The sequence below is a fragment of the Spea bombifrons genome, chromosome 11 (assembly GCF_027358695.1).
Source record: "Spea bombifrons isolate aSpeBom1 chromosome 11, aSpeBom1.2.pri, whole genome shotgun sequence".
Lineage (NCBI taxonomy): Eukaryota > Metazoa > Chordata > Amphibia > Anura > Pelobatidae > Spea > Spea bombifrons.
In genome coordinates this window covers 20638690-20654165 of record NC_071097.1, presented here as the reverse complement: position 1 = coordinate 20654165, position 15476 = coordinate 20638690, and the positions used below count along the sequence as shown (strand labels likewise).

General features: G+C 39.9%; 1 protein-coding gene across 1 annotated transcript in view; it reads left to right on the top strand.

Annotated features, from left to right (window-relative positions):
* TACC2 (transforming acidic coiled-coil containing protein 2) overlaps positions 1–15476 on the top strand; it is a 52527-nt gene that overhangs the window by 29783 nt on the left and 7268 nt on the right. The window contains exons 6-13 of the mRNA XM_053450031.1: positions 6838–7001; positions 7478–8651; positions 10979–11039; positions 11387–11594; positions 12345–12406; positions 12805–12914; positions 13079–13235; positions 14110–14250. Coding sequence (XP_053306006.1) covers positions 6838–7001; positions 7478–8651; positions 10979–11039; positions 11387–11594; positions 12345–12406; positions 12805–12914; positions 13079–13235; positions 14110–14250 — 2077 coding nt within the window. The remainder of the gene's footprint in view (positions 1–6837; positions 7002–7477; positions 8652–10978; positions 11040–11386; positions 11595–12344; positions 12407–12804; positions 12915–13078; positions 13236–14109; positions 14251–15476) is intronic.

The following is a 15476-nucleotide window of genomic DNA, read 5'->3' as shown; positions in this document are numbered from 1 at the left end:
ATGATGCAAGATCTACTGTGCCATCAGCCCAGGGACACATTTTGAATAATGGTGTAATGTGAGCTTAATGGGAGTTATTAGCACGGTAGGCACTGTTTACTAATTTAATTATGTACGTGTTCTTATAAACAAGAACACATGTATATAAAGAGACAGATTTCTGGCTGAATTAACAGTTTTGCTACCAGGGGCTAAAGCCTCAACTACACTTCCAAGATTTCTCATTGTTTTTCAAATTCCATACAACATGATTTTTTTTAAAAAAAATGTGTTGCTTAATATAGTGCCATCATATTCTGTAGCGCTGTACAATGGGTAGACAGCACATAACAAGTAGTAAGCAACATAACATTTTGATAAGGAGGGTCCTGCTCAAACAAGCTTACAACATGATTTGGAATTGGTCGGAAGGCCGCTCATCTGTCAACAGACAGCAGCTTGCTAGTATGTAAATAAGGAATGCAACATGCTACCTGTTACATTCTAACTGAATGCAATTGCACCAGTGTCACCCAGTTTGGAATGAGTATGGTTATGGAAGGAACTGGTGCATTTTAGTGGGTAGAGACCATGTTATTCTGCAGTACGAATAAGTGCCAGATGTCTCAGTGGGAGGCAGAATGTGATATCTGTACCTCCTTTGTCTCTGGCTAGATGGAGAATGGATTCACATCCAAGTTGTCTCTTCCATTGTTTAGTGCTTTGATCTGTGTTTCACCAGAATATCAGATACCGTTCTCTGGTTTGTCGTCTCGATTTTCCATTCAAAGGACAATCCACGGTCATCCACGTTTGCAATGATGATGATATAGTAGGATATTGTGCCGATTCCAACTACCCAATAAGACCATTCATTACTTGGTTAATTGTAATGGGATTTGGATTCAACATCAGTCTACCCTTAGATTTGAAAGGATTAGCTGGTTATGTATGTGGGGTCACAGTAGTCTCCGATATAGGTGATGTTTGTAATGGATTGTTGGGAAAGCACGATATATTTTGTTGTGTTGTGCTGCGGGTGCATCAGGTGCGTTTCTGCTGTTGCTGAGGTAGGTGCATTTAATGCCTTGCATGTGAGGAAGATGTTTCAGTTGGGTCTCTACCTCCGCGAGAACATTGCATCTGTTTGCCTACACTGACATATTCTGGAAACCAACAATGAAAGAGTTAAGTAAAACCAGTGTCACCCCCTCCTTCTCCCATTGCTTCTGGAGCCTGCGCTGCTGATGCTCGAGCTTTGCCATCGCAGCTGACATATTTTATAATTACCTGGGACCCTGCATCTGAGGATCATACATGAGGAATCTTTCCTACATGAAAGGGCAATGTACCGGAGTGAGCAGGATTCCCAATGTTCTCTCATTGACGAGCATTTCCAGTCCTCTCGTCTCCCCTCCCCCTTCTTGCCTGCTTTTTCATTGTGCTGCCTGGGAAGACAAGCATCATCACACGGTGTGCTACAGCCATTTGCATTTTACCAGTGATGGTGCTGGAACTAAAGAGATTGTCTGAAGTCTTTGCTGTGACACAGTGACAGTGCTCGACGGAAGCAGCACACAAAGACAATCACAGTGCGTGCTTAGAATTATATGTGAATGAAGGTGCCATCTCTGCGTCCTGCCTGGCATCGCGGCTGCGCGTGGCATTGGATCGTGTCAGGGAAGGGCCGGCTGTTCCTATCTGTGGCCGGCTCGGGCCGGGTATTAGAGCTGGCAGCAGCACGCTGCTCTCCTCCGCACGGCCCTGCTCTTGGCCAGGCACTGCTGTCTGGACAGTGCGGGAGGCTGGGTGCCGACCTGCAGCCTGAGGAGGATGGGAGGGACTGAGTCAGCAATGCAGCAGGGACAGGCCACAAGCCTGGGAAGGGAACCCTCCGAAAACATGTGAGTAAATCCCCGCTTCTCTTTGACACATGTTTCTGTCACAACTTAATCCACTCTGCTCGCCGTTAATCTCCTTAGGCATGTATGATGTGACCGAGCTCTGTGACCCTATGTTTGCTGTCCCCAGTCCAGTGCGGCACTAGTGGAAAAGCCGCAAGCACTTATTCCGAAATGTATTTATTTATTCCGAAACCTTATGTGTTCTGTTGTGTTTTATATTGGCTGGCAACTAAGCCTTGGAAGATGGAGCACTGAGATAGCCTTTAAAGGGTTTTCACCAAACCAGTGGCTTGCATGACTACCTACAGCATTATTTCATTCCCACCTAATGCACTTTGTCTGTAGGTCTCAATCACATTCAAGGAATCAACAACACTTCGGCTCATGCAGTGCTCGTGCGTCATCGTGTTTTAAGTCTTCTTTATTCACTGACAGAAATCGGATGCTAAGAACAGGTCATTGTCAGCAAAGCATTTACATTTTGGATGTCTATGTTTCCATTTATATCGTATGAAACCATCTCTCGCAGACTTTACATTTCTATGATCTAAGATTTGGAGAACTGACTGCCTTCTCCTTTTATTCTTTTGAATACACATGAATCCTGCCATGTACTGTACACGCTGGATAGAAATGTCCTCTAATAAGCTTCAAGCAGCTGTGTGGCATTTGGATATTTGCCAACAACGCTTTCCTGTGTCCTCAGTCCTATTCTCCAATGTACTCTCTGCCAGTACCTCGAACTGCTACAGAATGACCCCCTGCTATTCTACGTATGAACCCTTTCATCTGAAATTAGCTTTTGAAAGACACCACACAGCCTCTCTGTCGTGTCACGGAATGCATGTCACTGATGTCTTGTGATGGAATGGAGTGACTGCATATGTACCCAAGTGTCTGCATGTTCACAGGGATGTTCACACACGTAAAACGTTCTATTAGCACAAATAAAATGTAAGAACATTTTTGTAATGTAAATTTCGGAAGCTTAGTCAAATTTGTCAGTCGGATGTTACATTATGGAAAATCTAATTTTTTTTTAAGTATTATAGACGTAAAATCCTAGTGGTGGAGATTAAATGCAGCGGAATCAATGAGAATTTTTTTGTACAGGAAGGGATCATTTCAGTTTGAAGAATACATTGCACATCTTTCTGGATGAGAGACAGCACAATGTATCATTCGCATTTACTGTAAATATATATAAATATATATAATTAAAAGGAGTTAATTCATCTAAACATGCAATTTTTGTAATATGTGTTTGCCTGAAAGTAGAAACACATGATAGGCTAGATCAATGTTCCTAAAATGTGATGGCTTTGTGACGACATGGCTAGTAATGCAAGGTATACAACAGCATGTAAGCGATGCATCACTAGGATGAATTACAGGGTTATATACGTAGCCTACTAGAAATCCAATTTTAATGATTTTATTCCCAAATATGTGAAAGTTACAGCGGCACCCATCAGAAGCGTGGCGATCTGAGAGACAACCTGTTCTGTACTAGCATTCAAAAAGCTTGGCATGAATCGGAAGGGGATACTGAAGCTTGATAAACGGTTGGCTTAGGCATCTACATTGTGATGGTTAAAGCGCTCTCCCTAACTTCTTTGTTGGACACTCCAGGTCATCTACTTGTTCTTTTGTTCCTATTTGTAAGTGCTGGAAGGTTTTTGCAACATTGTTGATCACATTCATGTGAAAACGATACAATGGACTAGTTTCAGAAGTCTCCATGAAGTGCGTACTCCATATAGTTACAGTAACTCATGTTTGTGAGAGTACCTTGAGCCCCACTTACGTCACAAAGTACAAAGCTGTTCTTCAGCTGATCCTGCTCTCACAGGTGACCAGCTTCAAAATTCCTAATACTGGCGATCAACAAGTTCTTATACAAAATAAAACAGGTTGCAAACTCTATTTGACTTCAGTAATTCGGCCTTAAACAGCTTGTCTTTCCCATTATTGTTAGGCTAGGACACGATTCCTGTTTCTGTTATCCCCTGTAAGTTGCTTTGTGATAGACAGTGGTTGACAGGGGCAGCTGTGGGCTCCATGAACAGCTGCCTGTATTGCCCTATGAAGAAACACCACTGTGTTCTGGAAGTTTAATTCATTCTAGCGATGCATTTACCTATAAAACATTCTATAACATTTCCAACGCAAACATATAGTTAGCCGAGTGCAAGAAAGTCCCCAGAATATCATTAAATTGTCCACCACAGACCCCAGTAAATGTCCACAGTGTCCCTGTAAGAGAGTAATCTTCCCTGATCTCTCAGAAGCTATGGGACACGAAGGTTAGGCAGTAGAGTATATATATATATATATATAATTTCTCTCCTAATATTGATTGTAAAATGTATCTTAAGATGAGTGAGCGGCGTTACTGTAAAATGTAACATACAATTCAGAAACCACTTTCTTTTTTTATTTGTATGATTATATCATAGACTGAAACATCCATACCATCTGACCCAAAGGATAAATATAGAGATGTAGTTTATATATATTTACTTATTTAAAGATATGCTATGTAAAGAGTTAATTACCTATTATTTATTGATTTATTTAGCAACATGATATTCTGTGGTGCTGTACGGTGGACAAACAGGACATAAAAAGTAGTGCAATAATAACAAAAAGCAAGATCACATGAGCTTACAATCTAGGAGTTGGTATATTACACAAGTGAAAATGTTACATAATTGTTACTGTAACTATGTTTTGTGATTTAGTTTGCATATTTGTATAGCACTGCATAATACGAATAATATATATCATGAATGGTCAATAAAGAATAGTAACAATAAGTTGAGCTGGTCATTAAAGTTGTGCCCATACAAAGAGCTTTATTTTACATTTTCAGTGTGCGCTCCTTTTAATCAGCAATTAAACTACCAAATGGACTCAATTAGATGTATGTATTTATGTATGTCCAATACTAGCTCAGTCGAAATTGGACACAAAATAAGCAGCTTATATGGTGTATGCCGGTTTTTGTTCCAGCCATTACAGAGATAGAGTGTTTAGTCAAAGTTGATCTTAGGTCCTGAGGTCTCCTCCTCGGATTGTCAGCATAGGATTCCTCACATAAAATGCAGTCCACAACCACTTTTCCCAGAACCATCTCATGTCTATTAGCAAATGATGAACGTGCTAGTGATCTCATGTCGCCGCTGTCAGGGTGGTGGGCAAGTTCCCCGTGTGGCTGTTGAGTGAGAGATGGAGAGAGGAGTCGTGTTTTTTTGCCTGGTGCTGCTACAACTCCACCTTTGAACATACCAGACGCTTAATAATTCATCCCTTCCATACCTTGGGCTGTAATTTAATTAGGAATTCATTAAGCTTGGTAGAACATTGAAGTCAAAGAATTGTTCTCCAGGGTGTAGATGAATGAAGAGAGGAGAGCTCTTTGCATTCAGTGTTTGTGGTATTGGATGGTAAATGTAGACTTCACTGACAATAACATATTTATTTATGTATAGTGTTAGTTCACTCAGCTAATGCGTGTTCTCCAAGGACAGGGCTTTTCTTTTTTATATTATTATTATTATTATTATTAGGAAGTTATGCACAGTACAGTACAATGTGACTCAAATTCCCAAACAGAGATAAATGAGGTCAGGTGTTAGGTCAATATGTGTATCTTGGAGGTGAAGAGAGAGGGAGAGGATGTGATAGAAACATTTAAATACATAAAGGGAATTAACAAAGTACAGGAGGGAGGCTTATCTCAAAGGAGGAGAAATGTTAGAACAAGAGGTCCTATTTATATGTAAACTTGAAGAGTTTGTGCTTCCACATACTGTAGGTATAATGCCCATGTTCCCGCCCCAGTGGTAATTTACTGTATGTATTACATACATGGAAGATCTTTCCAGTTGAAGTTAGAAGGGTTGGGACATACTCAGGCCAGACTGACAGTCTCAATACTTAATGTGTTTTTTTTGGTTCCTTCATCTTGTATGTTAAGGGTCTACGCAACATGTAAGTAAGTATGTGTGAAGTATGTGTACTACAGGATCTACCGTACATAATACCTGTGTATTAAAAGATCACAACCTGATTAAAGGGACAGAGTTCTCCATTCCAAAAAGCTACTATACTGTGATATATATAAATATCAAGCACTCAAGCACGGTGTCTTAAAACATTCACAAACTTCTCTGCACCATGAGTCTTTTTACAACCATGAATGAAAGGGAAAGCCTTTAAATATTGGCATTTGTGCAGAAAACGTGGATGTGGATATGCCGGGATAAAATAAAACAGTTTTTTCTGTGTGAATGACAGCTCCATTTCACATTTATTAAATATTTTCCATATTAAATCATCCCTTTAAGAATACCTGTTATCTATAGATTAACTATTAAATCTCACCCCTGGGGTTTTATTGTGCTAAGAAAGTTGTTTGATGCATAGATAATGCCAGCCAAGGAGATACTAAGTTGCCCGTTTGTCAATTAACAAGCCTTTTCATTTTTTTCTATAAATTTATATATTTAAAGAGTTTACTTTTTGTTGTGTTTATTGTTATATACCGGTATATGTTTTTGGTTGGCCAGAGGGTGTTTTTTGGCAGTATTTTTCACCAGCTGTTACTTTCATAGTATTATTGTCAGCTACGGAACATTGTACATCATTTTTTAAATAAAGAACTATTTGACCTCACTTCTGTAACTATTACCCCATCCTCCTTCCGCCACTGTGCCTATTACTGCTGCTGTGTTTTTCCATGTTTATGATCTCTCCTTTGATTAGAACAACAGGTTCACTTGCCAAACTAGGCGTTGGATACGTCTTTCCCTTTGCACCACCCTTCTTTTTATTTAAGTTTATTTCAGCAGTCAATATGTTACAAGAGCTATATTTTTATAGTCATACATATTGTTGTGCACGGTTTTCCAGCACACATCATCACTATATTTGTTTTTGTGTTTTTCAGGAGCTCAGATTCTGAGGAAGCTTTCGAGACCCCGGAGTCAACGACTCCAGTGAAATCTGTTCCTCCCGTCCCCATTCCTCCCCTGCCAGAGGTTCAGGAGCAACAACCCCAACACCGTGAAGAAGACATCCCCCCACCTCCACCACCACCACCTGAGAACACAGGTAATGAACCCATTCCATACTTCAAAAATTGAATTACGGGATGCTATCAATGAAATCCTTAATTTTTGAGCTTCCAGAAACGGAAATATGGCAAAAGTAAGTTAATAAATCATAACAGCTTGTTTGTTCTTCAATTGAGTTTAAGCAGAGTTTAAGGGAGCTTCCTTGCTGGGTACTTAACATATATAATCAGCATATTTTCCAGAATGAAAATAAATTGGTGTGATCTCTCAAATGCCATCAGGGCTATCTTGGTCTCTTTTTGCAGGAGATTGGTCTTTGTAACACATAGTGGAATGACACCTTAATTCACCTACTATTGATAGGTTAGCGAATAATCCTCATTGGGATATTGCCATCCCATTAAAATCAATGGATTTTACATGATTACCAAGGTCTAACAAGCATATTACATATCTGGGATATATGTACCTTGCAACTGTTTTTTAGATGAAATGCATTTTTTCTCTGTTTAGATCTGGTGTCTTGCATAGAGAGCATATTATCAGCCGAGACATCTGTGACTGAAGAAGCAGAGGATACTCCTTTCCGCGCCCCTTCTCGCTCCTTCTCAGTGGTTTTTGATGAGGACAAGCCTATCGCCAGTAGTGGCACTTACAACTTAGACTTTGGTAACAATGATTTGACTAATAACACGTCCAGCTCTTCAGCACCTTCTGCCAGGGCCCGTCGCAAATCCACAGACTCTGTGCCTGTGAGCCGAACCATACTGTCTCGCTCCTTAAGTTTGCAAGCTTCAGACTTCCAGAGTGAGGACGTGATCTGCAGTCTAGGGGGGTCAGACAGTGCATGCAGCACCCTTCGGAGAACCAAGAAGCCCCGTCCTGCATCACTGAAGAAGAAACCATCAAAGAAACAAGAGGCTACTGAAACCAAGGAAATTAAGCCGACAGAGGCTGGAGAGACACAGGAAACAGAAATAGAGAGCAGCTCACAGGCAGTTCCAGGGGACAGTTCTTCTGTACCCCAGGCTGATACAGACTTGTCATTTACTGGGGAAATACAAACACCAGCTTTCTCCTTGTCACAGATTTCCTCTGCAGACCCGCAGGAGGTCCCTATTGGAAGTGACCTTCCTACTGACTCTTGTCTTTTGAGGGAAACTGGAAAGCAATCTCCATCACTACCCCAGGAAACAGAGGTGGCCCCTACTGCCACTGAAGCACCAGATACCCCAGGAGTGATCGGACAAGCTGTGAGGCTGGAGTTTGATTATTCAGAGGAGGCACGTGAGGGTCAGCCTCCTACCAGGAAGGGAAAGAAACCCTCAGGCAAGATGCCACTTCGGAAACCCAAACCCAAGAAGGCAGTGGAAAAACCAGATGCTCCTCCTGGGTCTTCTAGCCCTATTCCCGTTGACCCCGATGACATTCCCATCGGAAAAGGATCCTATACGTACAACTTGGATAAATGGGATGACCCAAATTTTAACCCCTTCTCTTCTAGTGGGAAGTTGCCTGATTCCCCTACAGCTGGCCAGGAGCCTTCAGAACAACTTAAGCCCACTAGTCAGAGATCGGAGTCTCCTGCAAAAATGCCAGCTTCCTTTGAGATACCAACAAGTGTTAATGAGCAAAACAACGTTGAGAGCAATAAGCCAGCTAAGAAGAAAAAGACACCACTGAAGACGTAAGTGTTCCACCGTTCACATAACATGGCAGAAATAAGCGCAATACAGAATATTACTGCACTGTAGAATGCATGTACCCTTCAGCCTACTCAAAAGGATAGTGATGTGGTAGCAAAAGCATAGAAAGATCAGCTATGGAAAGTCACTTATTTAATTGCCATGCTTAATGCAAAGGACTAGATGTTGTAAATACAAATCGCACATTTAAAACATGTTTTTATATTTGGGGATAAATTTAGATTTCTTTTGAATTTGTTGCTGTATGGTTTATATTTCTAGTAGTAGTAGAGAAAAATCTAACAATATATGGTATAACCAGTAAAAACATTGCGTATAATATACCATCATAATAAATAGATTTTATGCTTCTTTATGGTCTTCCTGTTACAACTCCCATAATCTTCAGGTATCCTCAAGTTGTATTTCAACAATGTCTGAAGAAGCATGAGGATTTTCATGGCCAAACTACCCCCTGTATATCATGCGTTTCTATAGAACAAATGAGCAGCCAGGATCTTCATCCTACAACAGGCTTTGTAACACCTAAATTAAAAAGAAAGACATAATCTTCTCAATTAGCATATCTTTTGTAAATCTGTTGTAAAGGTTGAGTTATGGGATCAGGAGATAGGTGGTGGATTCTGTTTAGTTGGCTGGAAATTGCCTTGTAGAGTACACTGGAATCAGTCTGTCTAATACTGTGGATTTTTACGCTTGTGTCAACACAGAGTGTGTATCACAAGCTGGGCACACGATCTCTGTCTGTCTGTCTCTTTGTCTCTGTGTCTGTAGGATGGTAGAAGATGTCGTGTCTGTCTGTTCTCTCTTGTAAGTAACATCAGTCACTTTCCCATAACCTCCTACCCATGCATGCGTTTATGTATTTTATGCATGTGAAAAGGCTTCCATACATTAACAACATGAACGTGTTTGTGTACTTGGTGCACTCCTCTGGGACTGAGCAGTTGAAAGAGTCTTCTATCTAACTAAAAGACTTGATTCCCATTTTCAGTATGTTAATATGTTAATGGAGAATGGGAATAGGTGGAAAGCCCTCGGTGGAAAGCTGTCTGCCATATTTAAATACACCAAGAGCAGCTACAGCAGTAGACTTGAGGGTCAGCATGGGCACTCGTTAGTCTTAATAATAATTACTCTAATGCAATAGACCAATGAGTTGTGCTGATTCTTTGTATTTAATCATTATACCAGTGGTGATTTATCCTGGTAATTGCCAGGTTGTTATCCACCAGTGAACAACCATGTAATGTATTAGATGAATCCAGGTATAATCCAGATTGATTCACAACCACTTTAGACCCTGTCAGATTTAGCGGCGCACCTACCGGCAGCTGCTGGAAGCAACTAAATCTGTTCAGTTGTAGACTTTGTCACCCTGAATTCTCCAGAGCTTCCCTTTAAATGACCCGCCTAACTAAAACCCAGGAGTTACTGGAGAAAACCGGTGGTATACACTGAACCTCATTGATTAATAATAACTTCATCTAAGTAGTATTGGGTGGGATACTTCCTCATTTCAAATATATTCAAGGTATATTTAATGCCATAAAGATAATTACTATGCAAACAATCATGCAGTATATTCTTTAACTTTATTCATTAATAAAAGCTGACTGTCTGCTTACCAGAGGAGAGATTTGCTGAAGTGTTCATTCCATTAATCATCTTCACACCTAAACCACAAGCCATGCCTCATTTTCCTTTCTCATGTTCATGGGATGATAATATAACCCCCTGAGGAAGGAACGATCACAAATGATTATGGGGCCTCTGGGACAGCTCTAGCCCTGTCTACCCCCAACCAGTTTCACCAACTCTTCTCTTTCTCTTTTGTCTATCACCAACTCTTCTCTTTCTCTTTTGTCTACCCCCAACGTTGACTATAGCCACTAATACACCTAGTCCTGCTGGCTCAAACTAGCCAGAGCCTGCAGGAAGGCAAGGACACTAGATGAGGTACCCTGAGGTATCCGAAGAAATAGCTCTTAAAGACATTGAAAGGGTACAGGTAGACAGCTGCTAGTGTCAGTTAATAATAATAATAATAATTATAATACACAGCTTAAAGCTGTTATTGGCTCCAATCCAGGGAATGTACAGAGTTGTTGTCTAGTATTGCCACTCATGTCAAGCACTGCATACAGTATGGCTATATTTTTCAACAAGATAAACAGATAAGAAGGTGCGACATGAAAACAACTTCCCATGCAACGTTGTGTAATCATCTTAGCACATTCCTTCTTTTATTTTACCTACGATATTTTGAGGCTAACATGACTAAAATTTTGTGTATCTTTTGTTTCAGTGACACATTTAGGGTGAAGAAATCACCGAAGCGCTCCCCGGTCAATGAAAACGGCTCCGAGGTTTGTTCCGATAGATTCACTGTTTATAATGGGTGCATATCCTCATACAGAACCCAGATCCACTTTAGCTTATGTTCCTTCTACAGAACCTTTACTTTTTTTGTTTGTGTACTTCTAGAACATTGAGGGCACGAGTAGCCTTTCTGCGTAGGGAATGTCTGGAGAGTTAACCTGGTTAGGCCCTACAACCAACATTTGTAGCAATTGCCTCTCTTCTATATTACAGTTCCTCATACAATAACATGTTATGCTACCACTTCCTTTGCATTATTATAAGCGGTATTTTGTGTTTCTGGTTCATCACCTCACACTAACACTACAAAGGTTTGTGTCTCATGTAATTCCAGGAGCTTACATTACCTCCCAAATCTGACATTCCCCCTGTAATCACTTCGGAGGACCATGCTACGGATGAGGAGAAGCTGGCTTCTTCAGTCAGCGGGCAGAAATGGACGTGTATGGCTGTAGATCTGGAACCAGAGAAGCCAGACTACCCCCAGCCTTCCGATATCACCAGTTTTGTCAACGAGAACCAGTTCCATGCATCTACAGATGGTGAGCGTGCTCCAATTGTCTGAATAAGCGCTGTACAGTATAACAACGTGGATAAAAAACTGTATAATTGTTATCCCTCACAAAAAATTGGCCAGTGTGGGGCTCAGCAATGATTTTAGTAGCCAGGAGGGGATGTATCCATACAGATGAAGATAAAACCCAAAAATCATAGGTGCCTGCAGTAAGATGTAATGTATTAAACATGTCTATCTGGGTTCAGGGACTTATCCACCTTGCAGAGGTATACGTGAGCGGACATTATTTAAGATTCTGCAGTGAAATGTATGTTATAGGTATTGTTTTTTTCTTATAGTAAAGTTGAAGTTGATTTCATATTTTGCAAGAAATATTGTATACTTTGAATAAAGGATGTAGTTGTGCAGAAGTGTGTGGCAGCGTTTGGCAAATGTTCATCCTGCCTGAACTCACCTCCAACTTGTGGTTTAGTGAATAAATCCCAAAATCCAAGTGAGTATGAAGAAATGTATATGTACATGTGGTTTGTGCAGTGACGGCTGGGTTTAGAGAAGTAACTCAGTCTTCTCTGCTGTCTGTCTATCCCACCACTGCATTTCTCACTATCGATAGTCCTAGACTCCATGGTCAGTGTTGTTCTGAGAAGCTACTCTGTATGTATGCAGGTTCAGTAAAGAAAAATGTCCCCGCAACTCCACCTTCATCCCTGTTTTTTCATCTATCTTGATTTATGTCCCTTTTTTTGATGTGTTCCTCTTTTTCTATTTTTTACAGACATAGAATATGGAAACTCATACAGTATTGAGTATATGGAGAAAACAGGAACTTGCTCTCCGGTAAGCATTCCCTTCCATTTGGCCAGAACTTACATATATCAACAATTAACAAATGTTTCCTCGGCTAGGGCAGGGACATCAGACTTCTTTCTTCATTCTGACAATATTATATATATATATATATATATTTATTATATGTGAAGCATGTAGAGTATGGAGAAGTTCAAAGTCAGTTTTACAAGCAGAAATGTTTGGGTGTGCTGTAAAACTGTGACTATTTACTTGCACAATATTTCACATAGAACTTTGCAAGAACTGAGTGTTCATTATAAAAAGACACACGAACAGGGCCGTTACCTTTAAAAGGATTTATGTGAGGGGCGGGTAGTGCATGAGAGCAGATGAAATAAAATACCTCTTACTCCATTCGGCCCCTGTTTTTTTATCTCATATTGCAGCTCCGTGATGTACCTCAGACGCAGTCCTTGTACCTTATGTTTGACGCAAACCAAGAAAGCCCTGTGAAGTCACCAGCTAAATTCTCTGAGACCTGCACTCCAGGAACAGAGTAAGTAAACCGAGCGTGCCTTTATTTTTTATAATGAGGCAACGGGCGTCTACTGATTATCTTTCAAGTGGTGTCATGCGTCATATTGTAAAGGGTGAAGTAACTAAGTCTCTGCGTTACACTTGAGGATGTTTAGATATTGTCATTGTTGTCATCCACTACAGTTCTAGTTTTGATGGAATGGAGTCTACTGTATGCTCCGCACAGCTCCCCTGCCCTAGAACTCCCCCGGTGATGCAGGACACATCCCACCAACCTCTAGATCGGACTCGGCAGAGGGACGAGGAGCTTGGATGCCTGGGAAGTGGGAAAATGGAGCTGGTGAGAATGAACTTTTTGTGTCTTTGCATGGATTGCAGAAAAACTTTCTGGGCAAAGCAAAAGTAATCAAGGGTTTTCTCTAAGCAAGAATATACCATAATTCCCAAGTTCCTTCAGGGCTTCATGTGTGTGTAGCTCAATGTATCTATGTTTCAGTGCTCCATTCCTTATGTCCTACAATGGAATATCCCTGTGAAAATACTCATGGTGTATGCACTGGCATTACACTGACTATATTTGGTTAAACACATATGGAAGCTTAGAGTTCTTCATAAACATCCTGACTTGCACGTTCTCTGGACCTGATTCAGTTTGTCCAGATCGATTTTTCTCGTACAAACATCTTGTTTGTCCCTGGTTTACCATGACTTATAAAGAACAATTGTTCTTATTTGTTTGGTAATTGTATATCTTAATGTTTATTTTTGTTGTAACAAACAATCAGTGGGAGGGTGTAACTTAATAAAAGAGAAGAAGCGTGTCTAATTATACAGTTCTGCAGACACTTTGTAACTTAGTTTCCACCAAACATGTGAATCATTTGGTGCCTCGTATCAGAGCGTGATGGAACATGTTACTCAGTGACTTTGAAATCAGTGTATTATTTAAAGACTTGCATTTGGGAACAATGGGTGCTAAGCATTTTAACAAAATTATAATCCACCACCCACTATAATTATATGTACTGAAAACACACTTATTCGGTGTGGTCTTGTCAACAAGACATTATAACCAACAAGTATAAAGTTTGCATGCTCTTAGTAAAAGTTAGATAAATAGTTAAATATTTCCATTGGAAAAGTTAAAACCTTTCCTCAATAACGGGTGATCTATTGAATGTCTTTCGTTGTCCTTGATGATATGTAAGTTGCAGGGCTCTCCCGAGGACACTTATGTGGCTGCTGAGACTTTGCTTTCACGGATTTCCCATCAAGCTGCGCTCTGCGATCAGCTCAGTTACCTGGAACCCGATTTAGCAGAGAAGAACCCACAGGCTTTTGCACAGAAACTACAGGTATGTACATCGGTTAAATAATTATAAATGGCTCCCTTTTTCAGATTCAATTCCAATTGGCTCCCCAGATGTTCTTGTTTCATGTGGATTTAGATAAACTCTTATTAAACCAGAAGATCCTAATTGCCCATGTATTTCTAGCGGCTAAGATCATAATTGCCAGACAGTGGAGAAAAGAAGAACCAATTAGCTGGAATACTGTCTTTAACCAAATACAATTTCAACACCTAATGGAAAGAGGTTACTTTTCTAAGGCTAATAAGATCACCAAATTTGATAAAGTTTGGGAACCTTGGAAGGCAGTTCTGGCAGCCGATTCAGCTGAAACTGGTAACTAAAAAGTATGACATAATTCCTTTCTAATTGGACTTCTTTTGTTCCTAATATTTTCTCCCCTGGGCGCATACCCCATCTCATTGTCGTATCTAACATGCCCTGATAGATTGTCTTAGATCCTTCCCACGAGGTTGCCTGATGGATGAATGGGTTAGAATGTTTGTGTAAACATGGTAATTAAATATGTCTAAATCAGTGGGATCTACTGATAATGCTTAAAGTCGATTGTAAAGTAATAGATATCCACTGTATCATTATTAAGCTATATACAATGGAGTCTACAAATGCATTATATAAAGTATCGCTTAAGAAAGACTCTACATTTGGTCACCTGTAAAATAATATCTTCTATACCTGTTTGTATGGTCTCTGTTTTTGTACAATTAATTGAGAATAAAAATTAAAAAAAAAAAAAAAAAAAAAAAAAATAATTATAAATAGCTCTCTGTCTTTATCGTAATTATGTCCTCTATTATTTACTGTTCATCCTTTTTTTCACATAACCCTTACTATTCAGTTTACTGCATCCGGTTTATAAGTACAATTACATTTAGCAGTTATGGGTGCTGGAAGCAGACACTTTTACCCCCCTGTTCCATTAAAGTTGGAAATCTTGCTGTTAATTGTGTGTTAAAAATGCACCAAATAACATTACAACATTCAGTGAAGAATTATATAAATAAGAAGATAATTGATATCAATGATCTCTCCAGTTTACAAAACTGCTATACGGTTGCCCCCAGCCGGAAGCCTTATTTTTTAAGTTTTCTATACATTTTTATAGTATTTTTTTCTGATGGTTATATATGCCCTTAATGTTCCTCTATTGGTTGCTTTTGTCTGCTGCTTGTTCTTTAGCTTTATGACAGACCTGTCTTCAAGGTTTGTCC